Genomic DNA, 10,674 nt, shown 5'->3' with positions numbered 1-10,674 from the left:
TGGCTCTCGGCAGTAGTGCATGCAATGCAAGCGGCATCCTGTGCCAAGGCTTTTTGGATCACTACATGCCTTTTTCCATATGTGTGATTGTGATGTACTTTCTGTTAAAAGGGATGCAGGAAATTCAATGAACCAGTCATTGTGATGCCACCAAGTAATCAGTGGTGTAACAATGGAAATATCCACAAAGGCATCAGGCCAGATGGTAGAGCTGAAGAGCCTCCACTTCTCTGCAATCAACAGCCCATGCGTTCTAGGATTCTTGACACCCTAAAACAAGCTACGCCAATTTGACAAAATCATGCCTTCTCACAGGCTTTCAAAGATGTGTGATGATCAGCCTCGGTGAGATGACTTTCAGGTGTCTGATAACACAGCCACTGTAAAACAGAGAGGTATGCCCAAACAGCTGACAAATAGCCATGTTTTCCTCACATCGGCAGGACTTTGTGATCCCAACACTGTTCTGCCTTACACTCCAGAGATCTGTTCTACAAATTATAGACTGAGTTGGTGTGGAGAAGAAAAATTGTATCTCCCAAGGACATTTCCCAGTCCTGTTCGTTTCTCAATTATTTCCTGTTGGAGCTCCCACAGCTGCTTGCCAGTGCTGAAAGTGAGAGCGTGATTAAAGCTTATAAGAAAGAATTTCATGCACTGCGTACAGTATATGTGACAGCCTTGGTGATTGGAATACCCCTAGGCACCATCCTTATGAATGCTGTTTTGAGTTCTTACCCACTTGCGTCACATGCTGACACATGAAAGAACAGAAAAGAAAAGAAAAGAAAAGAAAAGAAAAGAAAAGAAAAGAAAAAAGATAGGCAAGAGAAGAAAAAAAATTGACCACAAGAAATCCAACACGCTTCATGGTTTGTGAAAGAAACAGGAGACAAATACTGGTAGGTCGGTGTGAATTGTAAAGGCAGAAGACCTTTGTTGTAGACAGTATTGTTTTTATGATCCTAGTATTTCCAGTGCAACTGAACACAGTGAACGAGATAAAAAAAAAAAAAAGAAAAGAACAGCATGAATCTCATTTAAGAACAAAGCATAAAGCAATGTGCTTGTTTACCATGATGATGATGAAGATGATTTCTTATGCAGGTGTATGGATCAAAACATTCAGTGCGACCTAGGATCTGTTGTTGCTATAATTTGTTTTTATTTGCAAGGCAATGTGCTCTCTAGAGAGTACGATAAGCAGGTGTTCAGATAGAGAAGAGCGTGTTACCTGGCTCTGGAAGAATCAATGTTCACACGTACCATATGGTTAGCGGATAACATGTCTACATGATTTTACACATTCAATTGGTTGAGGCAATTACCAAGTGCTGTATAATAGGATTTTGAATGTTATGGTTGGAATTCTCACATCAGGCCCATAACTATGTTTTATTTATATTTATTTATGTATTCATTTATTGATTGATTGATTGTGTGATCTTTTCATTTTGAAACAGGATTATCCACCATATTATAATTTGTACTGCTTCATTTTTGTGGAATAACATCCCAGTCTATGGTGAAACTGATATGATGAAGGTACTGAACCTAAGAACATGAAAATTCCTCTGGATGTCGGGAGGTCAGTCTAATTACTTTGCACTGTAAAAATATGAAAGAATTTCAAACTACAGGTTTTTGCCCTCCCAAAATAAAGCAGTGATCTGGCCTTGTTAGCAGACCCGAGTCTCCAGTACGGCTGAATTGCTAATGTGTTGTTTATATTTTGTCATTTAGACTTTAAATATGCATTTGATCTTATTTATGCTGCTGCCTTGGCCAGATCTTCTATGTATAAGTGATCCTCTTGGGGGAAACATCTTTTAGTTGAGGAAGAAATAGGACTGTGCAGCAACTTTGTTGTAATGAATTGGTGATGGTGTGTGTGTCTCTTGGAAAAATAAATAAATAAAATATATATTGACCGTCATGTTCAGGTGGTTAGTGGCTGGAAAATATGCACATGGGCTGTCAGAAGGCACATAGCAGGAGTCCATTTCTGCCCCCCAAGGTACAATCTACACAACTGTACCCACTAGGGCTAATTACTGGACCTCAAATTAATTATGTGTGTCTTTTTCAGAGCCAAAAAGGTACATAAATGTTCCCAGGCAGTAAAATGTACACATATGTACTGTTATGGAGCAATATCAGGAGACATTGTTTGTTAGGCCAAATACAAGGTATTAATACATATATAAATGAATACATAGATAAATAAACATCAAAATAAATAAATTAATTAGGTAAAGTATTAATTTAAGGTAGATTGTAACTTTTTGGCTCTGGTTGAGTAGCCTTGAAAGGCCAGGGAGAGCATGGCTCAGGAGGCAGAGCGGTCATCTGGTAACTGGAGGGTTCCTGGTTTGATCCTGGGCTCCTACAGAGAGCGTGTCAAAGTGTCCTTGAGCAAGACACTGAACCTCTAACCGCTCCTGATGGGCAGCTTGGCACCTTGCATAGTCGCCTCTGCCATCAGTGTGTGAGTGTGAGGCAAAGCGCTTTGAGTAGTTGGTAGACTAGAAAAGTGCTAGAAATGCAGTCCAATTAAAATGAAATAAATGTTGGGTACATGAGAAATAGGTAATGCAATGATCCAGTTAATTTTGTAGTAATATGAAGAAGGCTGGTCTCTATAAGGCACAAAGCCCAAGGGTACAAACCAGTACCCAATGTAAAGGGCACAAAAGCTGTTCCTTAGAGGGTACCATCCCTAGCCGCTGTACTCCTAAAGGTACAATGATGTGTTTTATTTTATGAGAGTGTGGAACGATCGTTTCAAATGGCTGGGGATGAGAAACAAATTCATCATTTTCTAAATACATGACAAATAAAAATCCACACTATTGTGTGACTATGCAGGGTCTTTTTTCCCATCATTCTGCAACAAAGCAGGCGGGTCCTGTGATCTGGCTGCAGGGCGGCGTCCTGAGGTGTAAGCCGACATTCTTTCAACAGGAGCGGCTGAACTTAATCCTGCGTGTCGGCTGAAGTGTCCTTGAGCAAGACACTGGGTAGCACTGCTTCCAGGGGTGCAGCGCCTCCGGGGGGCTCTCTACCATCCCCGATTAACTTCTGCATTTCAATTTAGAGAAACAAAAGGCGCATTCAGTTTTGGTCAGGAAGAGCTGGGTACCTGCAGCCCCCCTGCCAAACTGGACTGGAACCGGACCCGGCGCCTCCAGCTCTGTCTGAGCAGCTGGGTCGACGCTGCTACCGCCACCTGCTGGCCGGTTGTAGTGACAGCAGAGTTTTGACTGGAGGGCAGCCCATGTAGCAGCAGCCTGCGTCGAGGATACAACTCAGCCTCACCGCGGAGTCAAGCCGGACAGGAAGAGCGAGAACAAGACCGGAGGTTAACACACTCCGCCTTCAAAATAAACACCTAAAACCTGCTACATATATTCATATTTAAGCATGGTTTGAGGCTGGCTCTCGCGGACACAGTCCAGACAGAGAGCGCACGGTCAAAATGATGCAGTATAAACAACTGGGCAAAGTTGCTCCAGGCTGTTTGAGTTGCGCGTTACGCAGCGCAAATACGCAGCACCTGCAGACTGAGACAGCTCAGTTCAGATGTAATGGAGCACGGTGGTACAGTGGGTTGTTTTTCCCTGTTTGGATGGATCATATATAGCTGAATTTTCCTACAGCTCCACTGGCACTGGGACTGCTGAAGCTTTAAGCCGTGCGGTCATCATGACAGTGCAAGAGGCCTGATGCCAAAGTGCGCAGATGGCACATTTGCGTCCACATGTACCTTATGTGCGTCAAGAAACACCAGGCACGAAGCGGGCCTTGAGCTGGCACATGGGTGCTCAAACTCCATTTGCTAGTCATTATGAACAATTGGCAACAGTTTAAAGACGCATTTTCTTTCGCTTTGTCTGGTAGGAGCTTTGTGTATGTTCAAGAAATTTTGGGTTATTTTTTTGCATACATTTCTTTGCATATTGCCTACAGCACTCTGAACCCACATGGCTGCGAGCCTGCCTTAAAGATTGCATTTTGTAAAATAAAAACGGAGACAGACTCCCTCATAAAATACAATTTATTTTCACTGTATTGCTTTTTATTAAAATTTTAGGCAATTTTTTTCAGCATCCATTTTTTGCATATTGTCTCCACATGGCTGTGTGCCTACCTTGAAAAGGGCATTTTATAAAATAAAAATAGAGACAGATACATCCCTGAATATATAAGTTTTGACTATATTATATTTTATTAACTCATATAGTCCTACAGTGTGCGTCAGTCGGTAAGACTTTTACTTTGAATGTTAGGCCCGGAAGTTTAGCCTTTTTTTAATTCCCGCTTTGACGTTGGTTTTATGGAAACTGGGAGTGGGCGGAGCTTACTGGTGCCATTCGACTCCCAGGTTTTCTGCGGTGATGAAGTCCTCTGTGGCCATCCTACTGTAGTAAGCCAGAGAGCCACATTAGTGCGTAACTTTTAATGTCGTCTGTGCGTCTTCTCCGAGGTTTCACCGAGAGAACTCAGCGACACCCGTGTTTTTCCCTTTTCATCCCCAATCTAGCCAGTTAAAACAGGCCAGACTGGACCAGACGCGTACTATCCTCACCACACCACCTTTCTTGGATTTTTCTCTCTCCAACCAGTCTGCATAGTCTGATCCATGAAAGAAAACGCTCGGGGTGATTGTTTGAAGAGCATATCTTAGGAGATATGGATGAAGGAACTGACTGATCCCGAGGAAGAAAAAAAAAAAACGTCTTGCATGTTTATTTCTGCAAACTACCAGAATGCAGTGAAGCGCCCTGGTTGCAGATTCAGCCTGCTTGGTCATCGAGCTGGGGAGAATTTTGGGAGAAGTCGTCTGGAGCACAAAGAGCGTGTTAAACCCGAGGATACAACAAGTTTCGAGCATGCATTTCCTGTGCTGATGAAGGACTTGGATAGCGGAGGTGTTGCAGCCCTGTAATTTGTGGAAAAACTATCATTCTCCCCTAAGACCTCCCCAAGACACAAAGTTGGACAATCTTGAGAAGTTGCCAGTCTGTTTTTAACTGTTATTGCTCAAGTTGTTGCATGCGGGGAGTTGGACGCAGCTCATTGTCATAGTCGGCGATTTAAAGATTGTTAGATACATTTTTACAAACATTCACTGAGTGTTTTGCTACTTTAGTGTTTTGACCACGTCTCTGTTTCTGAGCTGATCTTAAATGCGGACTGGGCTGCGGCCAGTGGGTGCACAGCCGAGCTGCCCGTGCAACTTACTTTTGAATTCTGCCCAAACAGCCGCTTCATTTGCCTTTTTATATCATTATAATGCGTGACATTATGGAGTTGACATACAAGAGTGTTATTGTCCTGCTGGGGTGCATCCTCCTGGAGTGGACTCCTCTGGCTTCAGCAGAAGAAGGTGAGTCCGGAGTTTCCTAAAAAAAAAAAAAAAATACTGGATGGCTTATGTGTCTTGTGTTATTATTATAAGAAAAATAACTACACAACACAATCTATTAAAATGATAAGGAAATATCACACCAAAACTCAAGAGTATCATAGAAATATTATAGTAATCTCATAGGAAATCTAAGAAGGCTTTAGTGAACTCCCTATAGAGTGGTCTAGAATGGATTCACAGTAAGTTCCTATGGGAATGCTCATATAAAATATCGATCTTCGATTGGCCAATCAATGCACCAGGCTTCATGATGCTTCCCAAGAGTTTATTCCACTGTTTTTGTCAAAGCACTAAGCATGTTTTTGGACCCCTGAGCTTTTGAAGAAGGCCATTTCTAACAGGATCCCCTCAGTGTCAAATGGCCAAAAGGTGCCTTAAGTCCACAGCCTGCGTCCTGAGGGATCAATACCCAGTCAGTGATCTGTAAAATCCAAAAATCAATACTAAAACCTACAGTGCATGGTGGCTAAAGTAATGGCTGGTGTGGTCATGTCTCTTAACAGCCTTGCTGCAGCAATAAGGGCTGGGGTTCATTCCATGTCAAATCACACAGGAAGGTGAATCCTCTCAAAATGTGCTGAAATTGTTATTATATTTGGAAATGGATAGGCGTAACAGACCTGTGACATTACTTTGTACAAACAGTTTGATCAGTGATGGATTTAACTGATTGCACCCGAGCTGGGCATCGTAATCTGATAGGATTATTTATGATATTCTGTAAATATCATAATTAACACAGGGACAAAAGAATGATGATGATATATACTGGAGTTATTGAATATATAAATCCTGCCCAATTTAAAATGGCCAATTTGGGTGCAGTCGGTTGGAACAGATTCTCTAAAATGAAATGGTATTTCTGAAAAATAACGTCACAGCAGCACTTGTCTTGTTGGTTTCCAAGTACAGGAAGCCTGTCAATGCAGTATGAGATGATGGATGTCATGGTGTGTGATTTGACATGGAATGACTCCTAGACGAGAACTTTCTCCTGGAGTGGAGGAAAAAAAGCCTCACCTTTAAGAGATATTTCTTAGCCGGAGAAAGCACGGATACAGCTTTTTCATCAAAACTGAAATCTGGATCGAATCCCTGTGGATTTCCGGCTGCATATTTGATGTTAACGTATTGTCCTGAATCAGCTTGTTGGACTTTATAGGCAGGCTCAGAGCAGCTGTCATGTTGTAGAATATTCTGAGACAGAGTTTGGATTATTTGGCTTTTACCAGCCATCACAGCTTGGCATCATCAGCATAGCAAGGGGGGACCAGATACGTGTCTGAATAATGTGCTTAATGCAGGGGTGTCAAACTCAATCTCAGTGAGGGCCACGCTGAGAAATCTGAATCAACTCGAAGGCCACAGGGATTTTTTTTTTTTTTTTAAACTAGTTGTATCTCACATGCTGTGTTGCTGTAATACTGGCATGGGGTTGCTGCATTCCCTGCAGTATGCTCTTTGGTTGATATCAAGACTAACAAACAGCCTTTTCAAGGTGTTTTTGCAGCATCACTTGGCTACCTGTAGGATTTTCATGTTTCCCAGATGTAATTTTGCCGCACAAAAAGAAAAAGAATAGGCATGGTGGCAAAAGAAAAAAAAAAGGCAAACATAATTAATCCTTGAACAGATTTTCCTCCATTTCAGTGGAATGACAAAGAAGTGAAGCAGTTGCTAAAACCCTCATGAAAGTACAGGCGCACTAAACATTCGCTTTAGTCACAGTGACTATGCCAAGTGTGAACAGGAATAACTCAGATGTGTGTAGCTTGTGGGTTTGCAGTTGACTCGTGGGCTGATGTTGGATGGAGGCAACAAGGTGGGTGCACACACAACTGCATCTCGCCCTAGAAAATAGAGCAACCCTCGCCAGCTGTTTATGGCCAGCCAGTTAAACAGCACAGAGCAGTTATTTTTAAATAAATAACACCTTAAAGCCTACTGGTAGTAGTCCCCTTTTAAGTGCAAAGCTGGCTGCTTTTTAGAGGTCTTTGTCCAGAATGTTGGAAGGAAAAAGAAAAGATAGTTTCCACCTCAGTGAGCCAGTGAACTCTCACAATTAGCCCTTAAGATTAGGCAAACCCTCCAAAAGTCTCCCTGAAAAGGGGGCATATCCTCTTATTTTCTTTAGCATCTCTTTTCTGTTTATTCACTCACCTCTCTGCCGCTACTCCTGCCTCCTCTGTAGCGTAACCGCCATAAGTGGCGTAATGCCTCACAATTTAAACTTAAACTCACTAAGTGTCTCAAATCAGTAAATGCAGTAAGGATGTTTTTATTCAGAAGCGTAAGAGGCCTCATCTGGGCCTCAATCCCTTCTTTCACAGACATGTAGCCTTTTCTTTTGCTACTCTTTCCACGTCCTCTGTCTCCTTGATGTTTGACTACTGCTATGCTGTTTTCTCTCGCCGACTGTCTCCCCTGCCGTGGAAATGTGGATCGTTTCCCAGAAATCCTTTTAAACGGAACTGATTTTTATAAGAAAGGGATTTGCATTTAAAGCAACCTCCCCCCTCTCTGAAAGCCTGTAGCCCATCATCCTCAGCACCTCAATCCCATGATTAGCTTCCTCAAGAGTTAAACAGGCATCAGAGTGCCACAAGTACTCTCTCCTCATCTCTCTCTCTCCCTGTCTCTTCCCCTCGCTGAGGAGGATGCATATGCCAATGGAGACTTGCAGGTGGGTGACAGTTTAACTCGATGAGAAGATACTCCCCCAGCCCATACATCCGTGTCAGGCATTCACTGTCGAGAGTCAGTCTGTCCTCTACCTCCACCCACACGCCTCTCTCTGAGAGTGGGACACAATGGGGACAAGCTGCAGAGGAGAGGGAATGAGGCCACAGCCTATCAGCCATAAGCACCAAGGAGAATGGCACTTTTAGAGGGATGGGGCTCTCTTTGAAGTGAGTGAAGGAGAGATGGGAAGACCGGCAGGAGTCACTGAAATAGACAGAGAGAACAAGTGCAGAGAGGGCGAGGAGTGTGCATGCATGTATTTGCACATGTGGAGTGTGCACGGCCTATATGCACGCTGTAACCACAAACACCCAGGGCCAGATATATGAACTCTGCAATCTGTCAAGTATGGGATAATAATAACAGAATAAAAAAAAGGACTACAATTAGGAAACAAGTGGGAAGAGGAAATGTGCAGAAATGGTGCTATTTACAGCGATGCTGCATTAGGACACAGTGATTTAAGTTCCAGTTTCTTACTTTGACTAATGTCTGCCTTGCACAGCTATCAAGGCTGTTATTTGATGTCTGCACGCTGAGCACCACGCTAGAAATCCATGTTGTGTAGCAGTTCTGTGTGTCATTGTTGTCCTACATCCTATGGTGTTTGATGCTATTACATTCGAAAATAGAAATAAATCCAAAAAAGGGAAGGAAAAAATTAACACAAGATAGGCTAAAAGCCTAGGACTGGCTGTGCACATAGTGTGGGCAGACAAAAAAAAAAAAGAAAGATGCCTACATAATGTTAGGAATTGATAAACAGAAACAAACAACGTGGGAATTAGCATACCTAAAGCACAACACCATCAGCAGACAAGATTTGATTTGAGTCTGGGATATTTTCCTCCATGCGTCAGAGGCTGACCTACATCTTGTGTTTGATATCCGTTTTTTTTTTTTCCTCTTTAAAGTTAAAACAGAATTGAGCCGGTAAGGGATCAACCTGAAGAGCATGTGCATGAGTGTGTTTCCACCTTGATGCATATATAAGATTTCAACAAGTCTCCCAGGGCTTGTTTTATATATTGCCCTGGACCAAGTGGGCCCTGCTATATATACACAGCAGAGCAGAGACATTCCTGCGTGCTAGCCCTCCTACAGCATGCACACAGATAAAGTGTTCACGCCGGCTTTGAGAGGGATGCAGGCTCCAGAAAGGAGTGGGTCAATTTGGTGAAAGGAGCGCTCCAACACCTTTTTCTTTGGCAGTTTGATAGCTCATCTTAGTGCTTTGCGTCACACAAAATTCCCCTCACCTTTTTGCCTTCCTCAAATTCTTCCTTTCAGTTCCCCTTTGCTCTTGGTTGCTTGGTCATTCGCATCAAGGAAGGGTTATTGTATTTTTAAACTTCTCTATTTGTCAGGAATGGGAGAAAAGTATAGTTGTGCAGTTCACATGTTTTCTAAGCTATTACATCCACTCCCTGAAGAAAAGTATCTGAAGAAAGCACGTTACATTTGTTTTTCCTCTGACAAATGACTCCACAGCCCAATTTGAATATGTCTTTATCCTGGATATCGGTCACCAACGCACAAACTCCCAGTAGTAAGCTTTGTACGAGCGACGCGTCGTCTGACGAAGAGTTGTAGCTCTCAATGCGTCTGTTGTTGTTGGGATATGAAAGAGAATGATGTGTCAGAATAAAAGGGGAAAGACTGTTCTCTTGTATTTCTACTTAGAAGTGTCAATCTCTAGATGGTTTATTTAGCTGGAGTCTGCACTGTTAGCTTCAAGCTGTCCACCACCCACTGCAGATTAGTCACTGAGGGCTTTGTGTGTGTGTGTGTGTGTGTGTGTGTGTGTGTGTGTGTGTGTGTGTGCATGTTTGCTTTGGCATTGTATTTTTATTTATTTATTTATTTTCAGAATGCATTGTAGATTCGGCTTCAGTAAAAGCCTTGATAAAACTCTATTTTAAGTACAGCAATGGACATATTTGGGGCTCTGGGATAGCGCCTGTTTGTTTGGTGCATTTCTGCATGGTTTGAGGTATTTGCTTTTCATTTATCCAGATATGTAGTATATTATTTACAAAACTGCTTGCTTTCATGCGTTTTAGCTTTTTTAACCTCAGTCAACTTTGGTATTTTTCAACCCAGCCCATATTAAAATGTTGATACCTGTCATTTATAACCATACATGGCACAGCGTGTATAAATGTCCTTTTTGCACACAGGAAACTCACAATACAGTCAAATACATTTTAAAATTGTCCACTCAAAAGATTTTATTTGGCATAAGGGGTTTATTTAGCATCTACAATTATACATGCCCTGAATAAGCCCACCTCGCTCTGCTGCTGAGTTGGTTCGTTCACACGAACTCTGGTCTCAGAATTTCCATCTTGTAAATGTTAACAATATTGTTTTCATAGTGTCAGCTCAGGAAAATGTGCGGACACTATTGTTTGGTTTTTCCCCCGTGGAGAAAATTTCAGAGTTTTCTTCTTTTTTTTTTTTTTATCCTGAGTTTACACTCAATGTCACGTTAACGCAGG

At 42.3% G+C, this 10,674-nt stretch overlaps 1 protein-coding gene across 1 annotated transcript in view; it reads left to right on the top strand.

Moving 5' to 3' along the window:
* The first annotated feature begins 4,377 nt into the window (after nt 1-4,377).
* Nucleotides 4,378-10,674, top strand: part of ephb4a (eph receptor B4a) — a 43,379-nt gene continuing 37,082 nt past the window's right edge. The window contains exon 1 of the mRNA XM_030068830.1: nt 4,378-5,389. Coding sequence (XP_029924690.1) covers nt 5,296-5,389 — 94 coding nt within the window. The 5' untranslated portion in view covers nt 4,378-5,295. The remainder of the gene's footprint in view (nt 5,390-10,674) is intronic.

The sequence above is a fragment of the Myripristis murdjan genome, chromosome 14 (assembly GCF_902150065.1).
Source record: "Myripristis murdjan chromosome 14, fMyrMur1.1, whole genome shotgun sequence".
Lineage (NCBI taxonomy): Eukaryota > Metazoa > Chordata > Actinopteri > Holocentriformes > Holocentridae > Myripristis > Myripristis murdjan.
The sequence above is the reverse complement of the archived record's forward strand: the minus strand, read 5'-3'. Positions and strand labels throughout refer to the sequence as shown.